The sequence below is a fragment of the Vipera berus genome, assembly GCF_964194415.1.
Source record: "Vipera berus genome assembly, chromosome: 7".
In the NCBI taxonomy this organism is placed as follows: domain Eukaryota; kingdom Metazoa; phylum Chordata; class Lepidosauria; order Squamata; family Viperidae; genus Vipera; species Vipera berus.
In genome coordinates, this window is record NC_138209.1 from 47,554,390 (window position 1) to 47,577,475 (window position 23,086).

General features: G+C 41.7%; 1 protein-coding gene across 3 annotated transcripts in view; it reads right to left on the reverse strand.

Annotated features, from left to right (window-relative positions):
* Positions 1 to 23,086, reverse strand: part of TENM3 (teneurin transmembrane protein 3) — a 255,087-nt gene that overhangs the window by 135,078 nt on the left and 96,923 nt on the right. For all 3 annotated transcript variants that reach the window (XM_081333123.1, XM_081333122.1, XM_081333121.1), the window contains exon 4: positions 12,410 to 12,532. In XM_081333123.1, coding sequence (XP_081189249.1) covers positions 12,410 to 12,532 — 123 coding nt within the window. The remainder of the gene's footprint in view (positions 1 to 12,409; positions 12,533 to 23,086) is intronic.

Genomic DNA, 23,086 nt, shown 5'->3' on the forward strand with positions numbered 1-23,086 from the left:
ACTGAAGGTTTTTAAGAAGAGACTGGACAGTCACTTGTCTGAAATGGTATAGTGTCTCCTACTTGAGCAGGGGATTGGACTAGAAGATCTCCAAGGTCCCTTCCAGCTCTATTTTGATTAACTGATTGGCTAACTGCCTTCTGCACCTGATTCGAGAATATGTAAGGCAGAGAAAAGGCAGGAGCAGCAAAGGTCAGGGTAATTACTCATGAGGAGGCAAACTCACACTTTTTGATAGGCTATACCAGAAGCTGCATATTTAGCACAGCGGAAAGATAGAGATGAAGCTAGGTACAATGTGTTCATTTCCTAGCTGCGTGTTTCCTGGTTGCTGTGATTCCTGCTTTTGGATTTGACACTGTGGCTTGACTTTGGATTGTGCCTTGGGAAAGCTGGACTTTTCTTGCCTTGTGAATCCTCCTATGTTGTGGATTTAATTTTGCCTGGTGGATTTATCTTGTTTGGGAAACTTTCAAGTGCCTTGTGAACTCACTGGCCATTGCTCTGTGCACTAGCACTGGTCTGCTTTTGGCTGGACTTAATTGGGACAGTTCTGGGTTTTTGGTGAAGGTAACTTCTGGGGAATATTAATAAACCCACTAAACCATCATTATGCGTGTAGTGAGTGAAGGGAACAGCACACATTGCTTGCTGAATCTGTCAATAGTTAAGAATTCAGTTATGGGATTATTAGTCTTATGGGATAAAGAGTTTTGTATCTGTTGATTAACAGGAAGTGAAGAGATAGAGATATACTTGTGATGAAGGTGGGAAGTTGCTTTCTTAGTTTTTTTATTTTTCTAAGTTTTTCTTTTCTTTTTGCTGCTTTGCATCTTTTCTTCTGTACATTTCTTTTGATGTAGTTTATATTATAGTTTATTATTGAAGTTAAAACTTTTAATAAAAAATAGGTAAAATAGAAAAAATGGACTAAAGAGAATACATTAATAAAGTTTTAAGAAAGTGCATAACACTCAAAAGGAAGGAGATGTACAACTCCAGTATGACCCAAATATAGCCAAAGAAAGATTAACAGGCCACAAAACCCCAGTAATCAATTTATGTGTTTTCCATTTTACCTTCCACACAATAATTGAGAAGATGCTCAAAAAGTTTCCCAGAGATAGAATCTGCTCCTAGCAGAACAGTTTAAAAGGTTGTTGTTTCTATTCTCCTTCTCTATCACTTTTTCCTGAAGCAATGAAGTTTCTATTTAGATTGTTTTCATATCTGTTGATTTTAAAATTACCATTAAATATATATTAAATTAAAAAACATAATTTAATTGTGTTCTTACTGATTTACACTAGTATTTTATTTTATACTGAAAATTATTCAGAAAGCAATTTTATCTACATATGTTTATAAATCTTATCCTGTATAAAAAAATAAAAGCAAGAAGAAAACTGATGCAACCATATTACCACATTTGTGTCATTATATATTTAGTACATTCATATTAAAAACAATCCCAAAGGCTATGATTTGTTAAAAGAATAACAAACAATCCACAATGAATTAAAAAACAAAAATAATAATTCAATAGCTCTAACAACCATTACATGTAACAAATAAAACAAGAATAGCAATCTAATCTAGGCAGATAAAGTAGCACCAATTAAACCAAATGTCTGAGTAAACCTTCAGCTGTCTCCAGAAGGTTAAAAAGCTTGGTACTGACTGTAACTGAACAAGGAAGAAACTCTGTAACTGGGTCTTTTGTATTAAGATTGGTCATGGCACATGTGGCATGTACAAGCAGGTATCTTACTATATCTTCTTTGGTAGGAAGTACACACATGAAAAGATAGCATCATATATCCATGTTCTATACCAAACAGATTCCCTTGTGTTATTGCATATACTCTAAACCTGGTTAACAGCCAACTGGCAGTCATTGCAATTCTTTCAGAATAAAATTATCATACACTGTGCCGTTCAGCTACTTTGATATGAGGTTTTGCAATAGCTGTGCTTTTGAGTCAATTTTGAATGCAGCCTATATACCGTATATACTTGAGTATAAGCCGAATTTTTCAGCCCACTTTTTGGGCTGAAAAATTCCACTTCGGCTTATACTCCAGTCAACAAAAAAAACTTACCGAGGACTTGTGCGCGGCCGAGGCTTTGGTGCTTCCGGGATCGCCCGCACCTCTCCCAAGCCACCGCCGTCCGAGACCTGCCGAAGTTTGGGGAGGTTTGGGGAGGTGCGCACGCACCTCCCCAAACTCCGCGCCTTGCCTGCCTGCTTCTTTCCGCAGCGGAAAGAAGCAGGCAGGCAGGGCGCGGAGGAACGGAGACTTGCCGACGTTTGGGGAGGTTTGGGCGCCTCCCCAAACCTCGGCAGGTCTCCGTTCCTCCGCGCAGACCTGCCGACGTTTGGGGAGGTTTGGGCGCCTCCCCAAACCTCCCCAAACCTCGGCAGGTCTCCGTTCCTCCTGCCGACCTTTGGGGAGGTTTGGGCGCCTCCCCAAACCTCCCCAAACCTCGGCAGGTCTCCGTTCCTCCTGCCGACCTTTGGGGAGGTTTGGGCGCCTCCCCAAACCTCGGCAGGTCTCCGTTCCTCCTGCCGACCTTTGGGGAGGTTTGGGCGCCTCCCCAAACCTCGGCAGGTCTCCGTTCCTGTTTGGGGAGGTTTGGGCGCCTCCCCAAACCTCCCCAAACCTCGGCAGGTCTCCGTTCCTCCGCGCAGACCTGCCGACCTTTGGGGAGGTTTGGGCGCCTCCCCAAACGTCCCCAAACCTCGGCAGGTCTCCGTTCCTGTTTGGGGAGGTTTGGGCGCCTCCCCAAACCTCCCCAAACCTCGGCAGGTCTCCGTTCCTCCGCGCAGACCTGCCGACCTTTGGGGAGGTTTGGGCGCCTCCCCAAACCTCGGCAGGTCTCCGTTCCTGTTTGGGGAGGTTTGGGCGCCTCCCCAAACCTCGGCAGGTCTCCGTTCCTCCGCGCAGACCTGCCGACCTTTGGGGAGGTTTGGGCGCCTCCCCAAACGTCCCCAAACCTCGGCAGGTCTCCGTTCCTGTTTGGGGAGGTTTGGGCGCCTCCCCAAACCTCGGCAGGTCTCCGTTCCTCCGCGCAGACCTGCCGACCTTTGGGGAGGTTTGGGCGCCTCCCCAAACGTCCCCAAACCTCGGCAGGTCTCCGTTCCTGTTTGGGGAGGTTTGGGCGCCTCCCCAAACCTCCCCAAACCTCGGCAGGTCTCCGTTCCTCCGCGCAGACCTGCCGACCTTTGGGGAGGTTTGGGCGCCTCCCCAAACGTCCCCAAACCTCGGCAGGTCTCCGTTCCTGTTTGGGGAGGTTTGGGCGCCTCCCCAAACGTCCCCAAACCTCGGCAGGTCTCCGTTCCTCCGCGCAGACCTGCCGACCTTTGGGGAGGTTTGGGCGCCTCCCCAAACGTCCCCAAACCTCGGCAGGTCTCCGTTCCTGTTTGGGGAGGTTTGGGCGCCTCCCCAAACCTCCCCAAACCTCGGCAGGTCTCCGTTCCTCCGCGCAGACCTGCCGACCTTTGGGGAGGTTTGGGCGCCTCCCCAAACGTCCCCAAACCTCGGCAGGTCTCCGTTCCTGTTTGGGGAGGTTTGGGCGCCTCCCCAAACGTCCCCAAACCTCGGCAGGTCTCCGTTCCTCCGCGCAGACCTGCCGACCTTTGGGGAGGTTTGGGCGCCTCCCCAAACCTCCCCAAACCTCGGCAGGTCTCCGTTCTTCCTGCCGACCTTTGGGGAGGTTTGGGCGCCTCCCCAAACCTCCCCAAACGTCGGCAGGTCTGCGCGGAGGAACGGAGACCTGCCGAGGTTTGGGGAGGTTTGGGGAGGCGCCCAAACCTCCCCAAACAGGAACGGAGACCTGCCGAGGTTTGGGGAGGTTTGGGGAGGCGCCCAAACCTCCCCAAAGGTCGGCAGGTCTGCGCGGAGGAACGGAGACCTGCCGAGGTTTGGGGAGGTTTGGGGAGGCGCCCAAACCTCCCCAAACAGGAACGGAGACCTGCCGAGGTTTGGGGAGGTTTGGGGAGGCGCCCAAACCTCCCCAAAGGTCGGCAGGTCTGCGCGGAGGAACGGAGACCTGCCGAGGTTTGGGGAGGTTTGGGGAGGCGCCCAAACCTCCCCAAACAGGAACGGAGACCTGCCGAGGTTTGGGGACGTTTGGGGAGGCGCCCAAACCTCCCCAAAGGTCGGCAGGTCTGCGCGGAGGAACGGAGACCTGCCGAGGTTTGGGGAGGTTTGGGGAGGCGCCCAAACCTCCCCAAACAGGAACGGAGACCTGCCGAGGTTTGGGGAGGTTTGGGGAGGCGCCCAAACCTCCCCAAAGGTCGGCAGGTCTGCGCGGAGGAACGGAGACCTGCCGAGGTTTGGGGAGGTTTGGGGAGGCGCCCAAACCTCCCCAAACAGGAACGGAGACCTGCCGAGGTTTGGGGACGTTTGGGGAGGCGCCCAAACCTCCCCAAAGGTCGGCAGGTCTGCGCGGAGGAACGGAGACCTGCCGAGGTTTGGGGAGGTTTGGGGAGGCGCCCAAACCTCCCCAAACAGGAACGGAGACCTGCCGAGGTTTGGGGACGTTTGGGGAGGCGCCCAAACCTCCCCAAAGGTCGGCAGGTCTGCGCGGAGGAACGGAGACCTGCCGAGGTTTGGGGAGGTTTGGGGAGGCGCCCAAACCTCCCCAAACAGGAACGGAGACCTGCCGAGGTTTGGGGACGTTTGGGGAGGCGCCCAAACCTCCCCAAAGGTCGGCAGGTCTGCGCGGAGGAACGGAGACCTGCCGAGGTTTGGGGAGGTTTGGGGAGGCGCCCAAACCTCCCCAAACAGGAACGGAGACCTGCCGAGGTTTGGGGACGTTTGGGGAGGCGCCCAAACCTCCCCAAAGGTCGGCAGGTCTGCGCGGAGGAACGGAGACCTGCCGAGGTTTGGGGAGGTTTGGGGAGGCGCCCAAACCTCCCCAAACAGGAACGGAGACCTGCCGAGGTTTGGGGAGGTTTGGGGAGGCGCCCAAACCTCCCCAAACGTCGGCAGGTCTGCGCGGAGGAACGGAGACCTGCCGAGGTTTGGGGAGGTTTGGGGAGGCGCCCAAACCTCCCCAAACAGGAACGGAGACCTGCCGAGGTTTGGGGACGTTTGGGGAGGCGCCCAAACCTCCCCAAAGGTCGGCAGGTCTGCGCGGAGGAACGGAGACCTGCCGAGGTTTGGGGAGGCGCCCAAACCTCCCCAAAGGTCGGCAGGAGGAACGGAGACTTGCCGAGGTTTGGGGAGGTTTGGGGAGGCGCCCAAACCTCCCCAAAGGTCGGCAGGAGGAACGGAGACCTGCCGAGGTTTGGGGAGGTTTGGGGAGGCGCCCAAACCTCCCCAAAGGTCGGCAGGAGGAACGGAGACCTGCCGACGTTTGGGGAGGTTTGGGGAGGCGCCCAAACCTCCCCAAAGGTCGGCAGGAGGAACGGAGACCTGCCGACGAGCCGCGGCCACACAGGGTATTCCTGTGTATTCAGGCTTGCAGAACGGCGGATCGGCTTATACTCGAGTCAATAACTTTTTCCAGTTTTGGGGGGTGAAATTGGGGGTCTCGGCTTATACTCGAGTCGGCTTATACTCAAGTATATACGGTATGTTACATTGCAACAGCCCTCTCTGGCCTGGTTATCCCTATAACAAAAAAGAAGCAGCTTCCAAATTAATCAAAACTGCCCCCCACACTACTCATAACATAGACTTTATCTGTGATAGTGGTAAGATTGCCATGTTATGTACCTGTTCCTTCAGAACTGCAATCCCATCCAAACCATATAATTTCCTTAATTTCTTTACAAGAAAATGGCTTGTAAGGATTCAGTCTTATTTATTAACCTTCATTCAGCAACCAATGCACCTACATATCAGTCTAGACCAGTGTTTTTCAAACTTGTCAGCTTTAAGATATATGGGCTTCATCTCCCATGCTAATTGAAGAATTCTGAGAGTTGTGTCCACACATCTTAAAGTTGCCAAGTTTGAAAATTATTAATTTAGACCAGGGGGTGTCAAACTGCTGGACCACAGGCCAGATGTGTCATGGCAAAAACACGCCCACCCCATTGCCGGCAATGGAAAAAAAGTCACAATACGTCACGGCACGTTACGCGATGTTGCGAGTTTGACACCCCTGGTTTAGACTCTGTCCAACATTTTCTGATAACTTCAAATTATACATACCGAGTAACTGATGTGGATGTTTTTGGCATACTGTTAACTCCAAAGTTCCTAATGGTCTACCAATGACATCATATAGATGTTGAACAACAGAAGGAAACAGAAATATATCACTCAACATATTTTCCCATAAATAGACTTCTAGATACAAATGAATACAATCTCAATACAAAAAAGATGGTGTAGAGGAATACTGCAATCAATCAAGGAGAATATAAAAGATCATATACACTCCATGATGGAGAAAATGATACCATATAAATAATCAATGAAAGAAGTGAAAAGCTATATATACAAGTGACTAGGAACAGAACCACAATAATATCCCAACCACTTAAGGCATCCGGAAGCCGCGCCCACCCCATTGCTGGCAGTGGTGAAAAGGCTCCGATACGTTGCGTGACGTCACGTGACATTGCAAGTTTGACATGTCTGACTTAAGGCATATTATTCTACAAAATCTTTTGAAAGCTCTTTCTAACAACTTTTCAAGGGTAAAGACAGAAAAAAAGTCTGATGTTCATAGGAAAACTTTTCCACTGAATTAGCATTGGAACAGAAAAGTAGCTTCTGTTTTGTTCTTCCAACTGGAATGTCACCAGTGTCTAAAAACTAATGCCAAATTCTGATGCATACACCTGATGTAAACTCATTTACCATACAATTGATTCATTTAGTCAAGGCCTTCTGACAAGACTAAATAAGCTATGAAGGACAGATACATCAGGGCATATGATAGAATGAAGCTGCTGAAACTGATCTGATAAAACTGCACTAGATGGAAACAATGAACATCTAATTTGAACTAGTATTAATTTTTGGCATTCTGACAGCATGTAAATAAATGATTTTATCCTTCAAATACCTTAGAAATAAATTACAATAATCACGTAATTGCTCCCACACATCAAAACACGTGACTCCTTTAGACATCTACTGCATTCATGAAAAGTTTTCTACCACTTATGTTCTAACTCTCTCTTGAGCAGCTAGATTTCCTGTCAGTCTTCAGAAGGCCTTCTCGTCTCCACAATAATGAAGAAAGTGATGATGATTTATTAAATTTATATGCTACTACCTTCCAGTGCAACTGTATCAATAGCTTGTCTTACCTTGCTATCCCATTATAAGAAAATGGCTTCGACAAAAACACTGGCTGGATTATCCGGAAAGATCCACAAGACATTCAGAAAATGATTATATTCCACTAGTTATTGGAGGCTATCTCAAATCATTATACTGATTTGCTTTTTTCCAAAATTTCAAGGTCATACTCCACAGAAGTATAAAATCAATTGAGTGTGTGGGCAAAGTTGTCACTTAAAAGATTGCCAAGAAAATTATCATGTTTTTAAATTTTAAGGTGTATTACCATCACACCGGATAGATTTGATTTAAATCAAGTTGAAAGGCTTGATTTAAATCAACTTGATTTAAATCGTAATGTTTAAAGAGCAACTGTCATCTCTATCCCGCAACGGCTCTTCCTCTGACCCACTGTTGACTCACCAACAGTCCCAGTCACTTTAATGGGACGGATGGTGATGCAGCAATGACACAACAAGGTGAGGGACATGGCGGGCAGCAGGTGAGTGGATGCTCGCTAACAGGTGCTGCCATGATGGATCTGAAATGACAAATGCTCTTTAAATGTAAGGACTCATTCTTGCTGGTAGTTAGAATCTTTAATATTATTATGTGCAAACAAAATGAAGGTTTCCTATTTAGAATAATAAGCTATCAGGTCAGTAAAACAGCGATATCAGAACCGATTTTAGGTTAATAGTCTAATCACATATAGTTGGAAAACTACTCAAATTCTTTTATTTACTTAAAACACTTAGTCTGGTACGGATGCATTTCTCTTCAAACAATCATAGTTTGTAGTGTACATAGATTTGCAAAACAATGGGATAAAGGAATATTCCTAAACTTTGTTTTAAGATTTATCTCATGGTTACTGTGAAATTGTGTGAATCAATACAGTGCATTTTATCTCAGCTTGCAGAGCTTGGATTCATTGAATGAATTTACCAAAACTGTAAATATTGCAGAATATACAGCCTCATTCTACATAACTAAGCTCCATTTCATGCTAAATAAACTAAATTATTAATATATCTTAAATAGAAAACTATCTTTAGATAGATTTTTACTCCAAAAGCATTTTATTAAAATAAATTTGATAAAAATAAAAAAAAATCCAATTTAAATTAAAAAATCCAATTTAAATAAAACCCCAATTTTTTTTAAAATCATTATTATCCACTCTGCCACCTCTGTTGATCAAATTAAAATTCCAAAGCTCTTCTTTTAATATCCTTTGACTACAATGCAGTTCGAATTTAAGAGATACTGAACAGACAGGAAGCAGTTCAATATGCAAGCTATTTCAAAGGAAAACTGAAAATAAAAAGATTCCATTATTTGTTGAATGGGACTGAGTTGGAGAAAGCTAGGTATCTTATTTAAGAATAGCTTAACAGGATGTTGGGCAGACTGTGGGAATTTCAGCCAGAAATATTTGGAAGACTCTGAAACCATGATTTAATTTAATTTAATTTAATAATTTGATTTCTATACCGCCCTTCTCCCGAAGGACTCAGGGCGGTGAACAGGGCAATACACAATAAAAATCAGATACAAAAATTAAAAAACCATTAAAAACCAATTAAACATCATGCCCATAAAATCAATACATATTAAGTTAAAAACTAATTTTAAAAAACCCAACCCCACCCCGTCAGACCAGGCCAGCTTGTTCGAAAAAGAATGTTTTAAGATCGCGCCGGAAGGAGCGAAGGTCGGGGGCCGTCCGGAGCTCAACCGGTAAGCTGTTCCAAAGGTCTGGTGCGCCCACAGAGAACGCTCTCCCCCTGGGGGTCGCCAATCGGCATTCTTTGATCGGCGGCACCCTGAGGAGGCCCTCTCTGTGGGAGCGCACTGGACGGAGGGACGTTGACGCCGGTCGCAGGTGTTGCCGTAGGTAATCCGGACCCATGCCATGAAGGGCTTTGTACGTCATAACTAACACCTTGAACCTCACCCGGAGAGCAACCGGTAGCCAATGCAGCTCGCGGAGCAGAGGTGTAACATGGGAGTATCGGGAAACTCCCAAGACAACTCGCGCGGCTGCATTCTGCACCAGCTGGAGTCTCCGGGTGGACCTCAAGGGCAGCCCCATGTAGAGAGCATTACAGTAGTCTAGACGAGAGGTCACGAGCGCATGAGTGACTGTGCGCAAGGCATCCCGGTCTAGATAGGGCCGCAACTGGCGCACCAGGCGAACCTGGGCAAAGGCCCCCCTAGTCACAGCTCCAATATGCTCTTCCAAAGAGAGCTGTGAATCTAGAAGGACCCCCAAGTTGCGAGCCCTATCTACGGGGGGTAATAGCTCACCCCCCATGGCCAATGATGGGATAATCGGAATTTCCCGGGATGCCGGCACGAACAGCCACTCAGTCTTGTCAGGGTTGAGTCGAAGCCTGTTCCTCCCCATCCAGACCCGGACCGCCTCCAGGCAATGGGACATCACGTCGAGGGCATCGCTGGGGTGGTAGCAAGTACATATGATAGCAAGTACATATGATAGCAAGTACATATTTGTACAGATAGATAAGAGGCTGAGATCTATGATGCAATTTAGAAAAAAAATAATTTATATTCCTGAAATTACTTAAACTAGAATAAGCTGGAATGGAAGAGGCATCGAGAAAGTAATTGGTTATTGATGTATCCCAAGGACTGGGTTGTACTGCTAGGATGTAACAATGTAAAGTATTGTTCCTGATTCTCAGTTATCTTGGCATTTGGAATCTCAGTTTTGGTTCTCTAGTTTTGATTCATACAACACATTGACTCCTGTTTACTTTTGGTCAAGTGGTGCCCTATGTTTTGACCTCTAGCTATTTATTGATTCCCTCATGTGTTCCCATTATTTTCTGAACATAGCTATTTGTCAAGATCAGACATGAAAACAGGGCAAAGAGAAAAAAGAATGACTTAAAAGATTGTTACGGTGTAAATTCACTCACAGATGTCAGCATAACTTACTTGAATAGACTTAGAAACACAGGATACCTTACTGAAACAAAAAGTTCCCTTTTAAGTCAGTATTACTAATACTAACTAGCAACAGAAATCTAGGAATCGTCAAATTTCCTTTTCTTATCTGCAGACGTTCAGGATCTCACATATAACACTTGTGATCTATTCAAATTGTGGTGTAATGCAGGGCTTTTCAACCTTTTCAGAGATTGTACCACTTTTAGGACATGACAATATTCGAGTATCACCAGTGCTTAGCAATGTTTCCTTCTATTGCAACAGAGCAAGTCAGAAGTCAATGCCTTTTCTTTTTCCCTTCTCCCCCTCACTTTTTTCCTTTTTTCTTTCTACCTTTGGTCATAAAAGCCCCCCTCTCTCACACACACACATACTTCTCCCAGAAAGCCTTTCCTCTCTCTCTCTTACATATACTTCTCCCAGAAATCCTTCCTCCCCCCCATTTCTCCTCACCGCTTCTCTGACAAAAGCCTTTTCTCTTCTTTATCCAGAGTTTTGTTTTTCTCTCTCTCAGGCCCAAACTGCCTCCTTTTATAACCTCTCCTGTCTCCACCCCCCTTCTCCTCCTTTCTCTTCCAGGTGAGCAGGAAGTGCCAATCCTGGAGCAAGTGCCTGCATTGTGCTGTTTTAGCTTGTTTCCTCCCCCGCTACACATATCTAGGCTAGGCAGGGTTGTGTACCACCTGCCAATGTACCACAGGTGGTACGTGTACCACTGGTTGAAAAGCCCTGGTATAATGCTTTTTTTTCTTTGGAGCCATCTCTATAAAATATTTACTTCTGAATAAAGATGCCAGCTGCCTTCTATTATCCCTACACCCAGAAAATGACATACAGGTAGTCCTTGACTTATGATCATTCATTTAGTCACTGTTCAAAGTTATGATGGTGATTGAAAAAAGTGTCTTGTAGCTGGTCAACAGATGACAGCTGCAGTGTCCTTCCACTCATTTGATGAAAATTTGGGCACTTGGCAATCAGCATGTATTTACGATAACTGAAACGTCCCAGAGTCATTTAATTGCCATTTGTGACCTTCCCAGACAGCTTCTGACAAGCAAAGTCAATGGGAAGCCAGATTCACTAAATAACTTTGTGAGTCCCCTAAACTGTGGCAAAAAGGTATTAAAATTAGGTGTAACTCATTTAACAATTGCCTTGCTTAGAGAAGGTAGTTCCAACCCAAATGTGGTCATAATTTGAGGACAACTTGTATTGTGCATGAAAAGACATAAAGGACAGATAATGTACAATAAGAAATACTGTATCAACTATTTCAATTCATAACACAAGGAAAAGATTCATGAAAAATGCAGCACTGGAAGAAGATGCATATCCCAGCTGAATAATATATTGTACATGGTTTGGCAAAAACACAACATCCTTTGTTGTATATAGTTAAAAGAATATTGAATACTGCTACCACCTATAGAAAAACAGCACTTTAAAAAGAACTGGGGGAAAACCCCAAGAGAACCAAATTGCATGGATCTATAATCCAGAAGAATTGGTATCTGGAAAAGATAAACATGCAGCCTGAATATTGTTATCACTGTCTCCAATTTAAGCATATATGGGTGTATAAGAGGCTGATCTAATCATGTCAGGATTTGAGTTACAACTATACAATATGAGCAGTGGTGGCACAGTGGTTAGAATGCAGTATTGCAGGCTAACTCTGTCAACTGCTGCAGTTTGATCCTGACCGGCTCAAGGTTGACTTAAGCCTTCCATCTTTCCATGGTTGGTAAAATGAGGACCCAGATTATTGGGGGCAATATGCTGACTCTATAAACTGCTTAGAGAGGGCTGTAAAGCACTATGAAGTGGTATATAAGTCTAAGTGATATTGCTATAAAATGCCTATATTTAATATCTGATAAACTCAATAATTCTGTTTTTTCCTTTTTAAAATGTTGAAAGTATTTTCTTTTTTTATTTTGGTATTAGATTGATATCTCACCTCTGTTTTGTACAATTTAAATGATGTACATAATGCTCTTGCCTATTTTCCTCACAAGAACCCTGGAAGAGTTGGGTTGAGAGCGAAGGCCCACCTCAAAATTATTTAGATAGCTTTAGAAAACTATAGTTTTAGATTTCTGATAACAGAGAATATTAGGAAATTTGATATATCAGAATTAAAAAAAACACTAAATTCATATTAGATGTTCTCTTACCATTTTCACCAGAAGGTAATGATACAGTGTGTGTTGGCACAGTATCAGAATTCACTTTTCCATTTTCAAACGTGTCATTTTCAGTCTGTTGTAACTGCCAGTTGAGGCCAAATAGATGCATTGCTATTAGTAAAGAAAATATATCATTTCACAAGTTATATTGGGAGAAAAAAATCTATAATGAAAAGTGAATACATTTACATGTTATTCTATAGCCAACATTCCTATTTTTAAATACAATATAAATGAATATTTTAATAAGCTGTTTTTGGTTTAGAAAACATAAGTGATATCAGATAAACTTATTTAAAAGGGCATACAAAAATTAAAACAATAATGCATAATATCCCTAGTACTGCGTAATTCTCTATTTAATAGAAATAGCAAAAATCAATACATTCCCTTTCCTTCAGAAATGGGGGAATTTTAGTAATTTCCACCTGTGGTTTAGTGACTTTATATCTTCCCAACCCATTTTTAGATGGCCAAAATTATTTTAATTTTAACATATATAGCTCCTTTCCGATTTCATTATACCTTTGTAACTGCATCTACATTCCTGATTTATTATACAGACAACAATGTTTTTTAAAAACAAATCCTTCAAGTAGCTACTGTTTTGCATTTAAAATAGATGTAAACACATTATTCGCATGTCCAGGAATAAAGAAGTTTGCTTCTTTGGTCCACGGGTAAACACCTATATTTGGGAATAAATACTACATTGTTGAATAAAAAGAAACATACCTTTTAAATTAAATGAAGATGTACATGACTTTAATTCTTTATGTTTGTGTACAAAAAAAAATTCAGGAAACAAGAGTAAATAACAGCCAATGAACCTTACATGTAGCCCCATGCAAATATATATCAATTCGCTTCTGGCTCAAAACAAAATGGAATCACTGAACTAAGTTCCTAAACTATACAAGGGAAAAAATATACTTTTTCCCTTGGCGTGAAAACAAAGCATCGAAGGCAGCAACTGTTTTTGTTGTCTTTTAAAAATAGGCTTAATCCTATACAGTAAAGTGAGAACTTCCATGGATAATACATGGAAAACAGCCTACATTTTTTACTTTGGATTTGAACTGAACTTGTCATTGATACATTTGGCCTGACTGAACTTTTCTGTTACTTTCCTTCCATCACTCATGACACTTTGCCAGAAGAAAAGTCCTAGAGAACTCAAAATATTCAAGTCATTTTATTGATCCTAATAAAAGTATGACTGAACTACAGATTTTGGGCTTCTTTTAATGGACTAACACCTTAACAGCATGATGCCTCTTCATATCAATAAGTGTTTTGTACTGGTAGTGAACAATTTAAAAAGTTTTTTCAAGAGGTTCAATCTATGAATTGTGCTTTATTTTCACCTATCTATTGTATTGTTAATGTTCCTTATAAAATAAGTTTTTTTTAGTTGCAGAAAACAGAATTTTTTTTTTATTTTGCCATGGATAAATTATAACATCTTAGCTTGGGAGAGTAGCGCATTACTGTAGCACATGAAGATAACGACTGGTCAATAGTTCAGGATTTCATTTTAGTTGATTAACAAGAGCTCCCGCAGTGCCCATTTCTGGGCTCCCAATTTTTGGCTTTGTTATCTAGATTACCATATATACATTCTTGTTTTGTAGATGCTTCTCGATCAACTTCTATAATTTGGAAGAGGTGATAGTGAGAATGGACTGCCACTATTTATACCATGATTCCTGCATGATTTCATTATAGTGAAACATCACAGAACAAAGTAAGTTCATCAATCCATTGCCTCCTAATGTCAATGAAAATATTTGTATTCTTTCAAGTTGTTCCTCCATGAATTGCTAAAACAGTTTTTCTTTTCAATAATAAAAAACACACATGGTATTCTCTTCTGTATCACCATCATAGATAATAATATACATGGTAGATCCTCCGTCATGCCACTCCCCGCTGCTGGGAAACGGAACCGACCAGGTGGTTCTGCCCCAGGCGCCTGATGGACCCAGATAGGTTCCAGACGGCACTTGGATTGATTCCTTCCTCCCTTTCCCACAGCCCGGTCGAGACCTTAGTTGAGGCCTGGCAACGGGCTGCTTCGGAGGCTCTCGACTGTGTTGTGCCTTTGCGGCCTCTGACCCAGCGCAGGTCCTGGTTGGCCCCTTGGTTTTCCGTGGACCTGCGGGAGATGAAGCGCCGGAGGATGGGGCCTAGAGAGCATTTGGAGATCCAATCGGTCCGAGTCTGACCGAACACAGTTAAGATCCTTTTCTAGATCTTATCTTGTGGCAATGGAGGTGGCGAAGTGTGCTCACTTCGCCACCCTCATTGCATCCGCAGATAACTGCCCGGCCGCCCTGTTTAGGGTGACCCGCTCCCTTTTAAATCAGGGGACAGGAGAGGACCCCTTGCAGGGACAGGCCGAGGAGTTTAGTGAGTATCTGCTGGATAAAATCGCTCAGATTCAGGCTGGCTTGGACTCCGACTGGGCAGTATCTGACGAGGGGGAAGCAATGGGTTTGGCCGATAATATTTGGGAAGAGTTTGATCCTGTGACTCCAGATGAAGTGGACAGGATCATGGGGAAATTAACTGCTGCCATGTGTTTGTTTGGACCCGTGTCGGGAGGTTACACGAGGCTGGCTCCTGGCAGTTATTAATGCTTCCTTGAGTGAGGGGTGCTTCCCTGCCGCCTTGAAAGAGGCGGTCGTAAGGCCCCTCCTCAAGAAACCTGCCTTGGATCCAGCTATTTTAAATAAATTTCGTCCTGTCTCCAACCTTCGCTTCCTTGCGAAGGTTGTTGAGAGCGTGGTGGCATGGCAGCTCCCTTTAGTCCTGGAGGAAACTGAGTATCTGGACCCATACCAATCGGGTTTCAGGCCCGGGTGCAGCACGGAGACGGCATTGGTCGCGCTGGTGGATGATCTCTGGCGGGCCCGAGACAGGGGTTATTCCTCTGTCCTGGTCCTATTAGACCTCTCAGCGGCTTTTGATACAAATCAACCATGGTATCTTGCTGCAACGTCTTGAGGAGTTGGGAGTAGGAGGCACCGTTTTACGGTGGTTCTCCTCCTACCTCTCGGGCTGTTCGCAGACGGTGTTGGCAGGAGGGCAGAGGTCAACCCCTAGGCCCCTTAGTTGTGGGGTGCCTCAGGGGTCGGTACTCTTGCCCCTCCTGTTCAACATCTATATGAAGCCTCTGGGTGAGATCATCCGTGGTTTCGGGGTGAGGTATCATCAATATGCTGATGATACCCAGCTTTTCATCTCCACCCCGAACCAACCCAGCGATGCCCTAGATGTGATGTCCTGTTGCCTGGAAGCGGTATGGATTTGGATGGGGAAGAACAGGCTCCAGCTAAACCCGGCCAAGACTGAGTGACTTTACGTACCGGCATCTCGACTTGTCCAAGAGGTTCCATCTTTGGTTATGGGAGGAGAGGTGTTACCTCCCGTTGATAGGGCATGCAATTTAGGCGTCCTCCTGGACTCACGACTCAAGTTTTGAAGATCATATTGGAGTCGTGGCCAGGGGGGCATTTGCCCAGGTTCGCCTGGTGCACCCGTTGCACCCCTATCTGGACCGAGATGCCCTACGTATGGTCACTCACGCACTCGTTACCTCCCGTATAGATTACTGCAATGCTGACTACATGGGGCTGCCCTTGAAGACCACCCGTAGGCTCCAGCTGGTGCAGAATGTGGCCATGCGGGTAGTTATGGGAGCATCCTGATACTCCCATATTACACCCCTCCTGCGTGAGCTGCATTGGTTACCGGTTGTCTTCCGGGTGAGATTTAATGTGCTGGTACTTACCTTTAAAGCCCTACATGGCCTAGGCCCGGGATATTTGCAGGACTGTCTGCTGCCAGGAACGACTTCCCATGCCCAGTGTGCTCACACAGAGAAGGCCTCCTCAGGGTGCCGTCGGCTAGACAATGTCAGCTGGCGATCCCCAGGGGGAGGGCCTTCTCTGTGGGAGCGCCAGCCCTGTGGAACCAACTCCCCCTTGAGCTCCGGATGGCCCCAGATTTCTGGTCCTTTCGCTGCGGCCTTTTTCATCAGGCTGACCTGGACTGACGACAGGGTTTTTTAAAATGTTTTTTTAATTTTAAATTGTTTAGTTTAACTTATTTATTGGGGCTGTTTATTTAATTTCTTTTAACTTTTGTATTGTTGTTTTTATTGTTGTTAGCCGCCCTGAGTCCTTCGGGAGATAGGGAGGCATATAAGTCCCAAAAATAAATAAATAAATAAAATAAATATACTACAGGATGCTGTAACTACTGTTATTAATATAAGATTTTTAATGGCTTTCATTTGTATTATTTATGTTATATATAAAGGCCTTTAGCTCAGATTTTGATTTTATTTTGTTTTATACATCTCAACATTTATTCTTCCTTATTTCCAGTGAAACTCACCTGACCAAATATCATTTCCTGAACATTGCTAGAATTATCCTGTTCTTTTTTCCAAAGCATTTATTTATTTGGATAGCAGTGCATTTCACTAATGTGATTCTGAGCAGCTCATAAATTAAAAAACAATGATACATTCATACAAATAAAATGATTATATCAATGATTAAGGTTAACCAAAAACAAAAATGTGGAAAATGCCAACTACAGCTTGTGGACAATACAACCATCTTGTAGGCTCTCTGTATCCATGGGATTTCCAGGCTTGATGGCACAACTATGTCCTTCAGGGATTTCACATGAAATTCCTATTTCTACTTTTGCTCATACTTTGTAGTTTCTTTAGTTTATGAAGATATGCAAAATCCACAAGGCCAATTAGCAGTTACACTGTTTTACTATAGTGATTTCAATTATAAACATTGATTTCCATTGGGGGTGTGTGTCTAAATATTATTCATTACTTAAAATGTTTTAACTAGTCTCCTTACTGTTCGGCAGGACTGAAGTATCTGTTATTGTGAAACAAAAACTGAAATCGTGACTCTCTATTCAAATTCTTTTAATAAACATTGAAAACCATCAGTGAACATTAACAAGGCTAATGGAACAATTCTACAATGTTTTGTTTGTTTGTGTGAAATGTTCCACCTGACCAGTTTCTTGAAGTTGCTAAAACACAATTACAGCTACTTGAATTGAGAGAGGCAATAAAAAAAGACTAGAACAGGGAAAGCCTCAGGACTACCCGCATCTTACATTCTGACAGGGCAAAAATTGTTCCATAAAAAGTTGTGCATTCAAAATAACTTCTAGATTATATACATACACATATTCATGAAAAGTGGAAGCCTAAAAAAATGATAGAAAGAATATCCGTGGCACCTAAGGTTTTTGTACTAACATTTCGCTGGGATTCAGTCTAAATCGGTTCCATCTTATTTAGTCCTTCTCAGCTTCCATGAATTTCTGCTACATGTATTGCTCAGCAGTTTCATGTAGATGTTAAGGAAATAAGGAACCCACACTAAAGTGCCCAATAACTCAACCTCTCCTGTGTTCCAGACTGGAACTGCCTGAAATGAAAAGAACCTCTGCAGAACAGTCTTCTTCTGCATCTCCTGCAGAAAGCCCATACAAGATTACTGAATGGCAATTAGTAGATCATTAAAGCAGAAAAAAACTGATGTCTCACTGCCATTATTGCTACGACATAGTGCCTAATACAGAACTTTACTTATGTTTGTTCAGACTTGCTCCACATCTTCCTCCAACAATCTCCAGCAGAAGTAACTGCTGGTACTTCATCTCCTGAAGCTCAGTAAGCCAACACACATGCAGGGATTGGCACGCAGAAAGAGCAGACACCTATTACAGGCAGTGACCAGATCTTCAGCTCAGTCACCCATCAATTCCTAAGCTCTTTCTGGGTAATGAAAAGAAGGATGAGGGGTGACATGATAGCAGTGTTCCAATATCTCAGGGGCTGCCACAAAGAAGAGGGAGTCAAGCTATTCTCCAAAGCACCTGAAGGCAGGACAAGAAGCAATGGATGGAAACTAGTCAAGGAGAGAAGCAACCTAGAACTATGGAGAAACTTCCTGACAGTTAGAACAACTAACCAGTGGAACACCCTGCCTCCAGAAGTGGTGAATGCTCCAACACTGGAAGTTTTTAAGAAGAGACTAGACAAACATTTGTCTGAAATGGTATAGGGTTTCCTGCCTGAGCAGGGGGTTGGACTAAATGACCTCCAAGGTCCCTTCCAACATCATCATCATCATCATCATCATCATCATCATCATCATCATCATCATCATCATCATTATTATTATTGTTATTATTATTATTATTATTACCAATATTAAGGCAACCACTTTCATTGTCAAATGAATTTGAATTCATTTTACTTTCAGTTTTGTTTCAATTTTTTTCCTAGAAGGAAAGAGGAGATATTTTCTCTCCTCTATCATTCTGTTCCCAATGCAATACTTGGAAAAGTTTGCCCTTAAAGTATTTTCTGTTCTGGAGTTGGGTTGATTTAACAACTTTCACTCTGCATGCTGCCTATTTTTTTTATTTTCCCATATACTATTTTTCCATTTATATAATTATTTCATCAAATCTTTAATGCTAAAGTTACAATTCAGTCCAGAAGGATATTAATGGGCTATATATACACATGCATATGTGCACACAAATGTACACAGTTATTGCTATTTAAATGTTGAAAATTGTTTAAAATGTTTATTTATTGCTGAATATATGCCTACCTACTTATATCAATACACAAGATAGTTTACTATAATGAAAAATACAAAACATAAAAAAGACTTAAAATTAAAATCAGTCATTAAAATTAATAATTAAAACCTTGGTAAAAGCATTTTGTTTTTATCACCTCCTTAGAGCTCATTCCTGACAACTATAGCCTGGGAACTATAAAAGAGAAAGTACTTTCCCACATAGTAATTGAGTGTCTTGCACTGCGGGCATTTTCAAAAGATCTTTTCCATTGATCCAAATAGATGGGCAGGTTTGTAGCTAAAGAAGCATGTAACAGAATTTCAATATTTAATTTGGGTATTTGAAATATTTATAGAAAATGCTATGTATTTTTTTTTTAAAATGAAAATGCAGCAATTAAATATATCTCTTGCATGGCCTCTATCTGATTATAACACAATGCTATCCCAGGCCTAAAATATAACACAAACACATTGTAAAAGAACTGCAGATAAACAAACATTTATTAAGACATAACCAAAGACATGAAGATAACATCTATTATTTTTTCAGCTTTTCTCTACTTTTGTTTTAAATGCAGCAAACTATACACACAGGCTACAACGAGTACAGCAAAGCACCCACATTATATCCCTTTCTACATGATCCAGCTAATTACAAAGCTTGATAATTTAGCACAGAAGGAAAATAAGTGGACTAATCAACCTGTAAATGCCAGTAGGTTTTCAAAATTTCGTATCTACTTGAAATATATTTCTTTAAAAGATATAATAAATTAGTCCACTAATAATTTTAGAAAAGTCAAACAAACTTGTAAGTGCATGTCAAGCTACAAAGATAATGGTGAAAAGGCTAGGTATATTGAAAATATGCATGATAAATAGCATTTTCACATGTTAATGACAAAAAGTAATGAAATCTGTTACAAAGATTTATGGAGTCAAATACAGCAAGGTCAAATGAATGTAACATTCAAACATTAGAGTTGGCTAAAATTCCCTGTTTTGTAATAAAATTTGCATGGTGTGTTACATTTCACGAATGATACAGATAATGCAATTCTTTAATATTCCATAATAAGATGGAAGCAACAAATGCAACAAAAATTCCAGAATGATATAATATAATGTTATAAGAGGTACTGAATGATTTTATACCCACTTGGACTATTATTCTATCTGGAACATGAAATGAAAACAAGAAATTGCAAATGAAATGCACGTTAAAAAGAATCTGATTACAGCAAACTTTTCTATAGATTGGAAAAATGCAATTTATACATGAGTTCATATCAAGTTTACTGAATGTGCTATTATTATTTGTTAAACACTGATAGGTGCATTTATCACAATATTCCATAGGAGAAACAAATGTACTCACAGCCTCATAACTGCAAGTCAGTATATACAAACTTAGAAATAAATTATGGTGAACTCAATTATTTCTGAAAGCTCTACTCAATAATACATAAGTTAAATTATTAGCCTTTACTACCATAATGAAAGGCACATTCAATGTAAGTATGTGAAGTGCTTCCATGAGAGCTGTCTGTTATACTTCTGTTATAGTAAAACATTTATAATCTTTCCACACCTAATATTTTATAATGATCATCAAAAATATCCTACTGAATAGCAGCAAAAACTTTTCCTCTAAATAAAAATTTGATTTCTTAAAAGTGTCAACTTCTTTATTCATTAAGTAACTTCCCTGACAATTCTATTAAATCATCAGGAAACAAGCTGAAGTAAACTTGTTGAGAAAGGCTATAGGAAAGTGAAAGAACAAGGAAGGAAAAATCTATTTTGAATTTTTGAAAGAAGAAAATGCTATGTATGAGACTTGAGAGAGGGAAAATTAAGTAGGGGTCCTTGGTGTTCTCTGAGCTTGTTTGTTTTCTTGCAGACATTTCATTACCCAAATAGGTAATATCATCCGTGCTAGTGCTGATTTCAACTCTGAGCTACAAATATTTTCCAAAATTAAGTCTGTCAAGACTTTATATCTTCTATATCTTACAGGCTTCCTAAATATTCCATAGGATCATAGGTCCAGGATTTTCAACTCATTCTATAAATTAGCCCATATGAGGTACCTTGCTTCAAAAATTGTTCCACCTTTTGCCCAACTGAAGGTTATAAACACAGAAAATGAGAATTTTAGTGTAGTATATAGATTGTAGTCTAATTATAACCTCCTTATCTTTCATAATTAGGGTTTGTAGATTATTTGCATCAGTGCTTTTTTTGTAAAAGAAAAAGGTGCCGGAACTCACGCATGTCATACAACCCGCCTTGCCTACCCTACAAGGTTCCATCCAAAAAAGGTGCCGGAACTCCATTCTGAGCGTTCTATGAGAAAAAAAGCCCTGATTTGCATTTTTAGCTATCAGAGTCCATCAGCTACCATTAGCAGATTGTTATTTCTTCCTTCGTTGTAAAACTAGTCTCAGAAAATACAGCCTTCCCTCCTTGACAATTTGAAGCCAGTTTTTTTTAACCAAGTTCCATCTAGACCGCTTCTTCCTTGATTGTGTCCTTTCATGAAGGACAATGATGTATTCCAGGATTCCCATTTTCCTAAAAACATTTGACAGATTTACATGACTGACGCAACAATCGAAGGCTTTTCTACAATCAGTAAAGCATATATTGACATCTTTTTGACATTCTTTGGTTTTCTCTGTTATCCAACATGCATCAGCAATAGTATTTCCTTTTCTTAGGCTTTTCTAAATCATTTTTTTCCTATGTAGAACTCTAATCTGTTTTGGAAAACCCCAAGAATAATTTTGCTATGAAATTAAAATTAATATTTGTGCATATGAAATTAAAAATATTTTTACTCCTTCCTTTGACATTAGTATCTAGACTAACTTCTTCCAATCTAATTGCCAAGGTGTGAATTCTCCAGATTTTCTGGCATAATTTGGTTACAATCTTCACTGATCCTTCTTTTCTTACTTGCCATATATCTGTAGCTAGTTCATCAGTTTCTGCAGCCTTCTGATTTGATAATGATCAAAGGGTTGTTCAACTTTATTTTTTAATACAGTACTAAAAGTTCTTAAGATATCTTGGATTTCAACTTATGTATTGTACAGAATTTAACTACAATCTTTCCATCTTTAATCTTTGAATCAGTTATTCTCTATCCATTGGCATCCCTATGATACCAATTCAAGCTTGGGATCTCGAGTTCAGAGGGTTTCCTTGTTTTCCCATGTCTGCTTCCATTTCAACATCTTTACTGATGTTGCTGTAGTATTACTTCTTGTCTCTCTTGAAAGCTCTCCAAAATTCTTTGTTAAGTTCCTTCTAGAGAATGTTGTCCTTTTTGGCTTTGGCTTCTTTTCTTGACAATTTCCATGGTTTGTCCTAAGATCCACATTACCTTCTTTTGTTTCTTTATCTTTGGCGATCTCTTTTTATATTTACCCTTAACAACTTCTTAGGATTCATTCTACAATTCCTCTGGTTCCCAATCAATGTGGCTGGGCATTTGATGTTCTCCTTGAAAATGAAGATTGGAAGAAAATATAGTGAAAAATGGTTGGCTTTGTTCTTCCACTTTAGCTTAACTTGGAGCTTGCACAGAGACATCACTTTGTAATCAAATTACTTCATCTTTCACTGTCTGAGCTCTTCCATATCTATGCTTCTTTATCCAATGTTGTAACTGTAATTATGTCTTTGCAGCATACGGTTTTCTTTTCTTGTTTACAACAGAAGCGAATAGATGTCCCAAAAGCTTTAATTTAGTCACATGAAAACCATTGGTACTCTGAAGGATTTTCAGTTCTTCCTCTGCAGCATGTCAATATGACCTGAGGACTCCTCATCTGGTGTTATATTGTCTATCTTCTTAATTGATATGAGTATAAAATGATGCCTTTGTCATTGTTACTAAATGCTTTCAGCAACTGCTGCCCCAAATAGGCCTTCAACTAGATAACTGGATAACTCTTGCCTGGGTGTCTTTGCTGAAAGTACATACTCTCCTGTTGACAGTATAAAT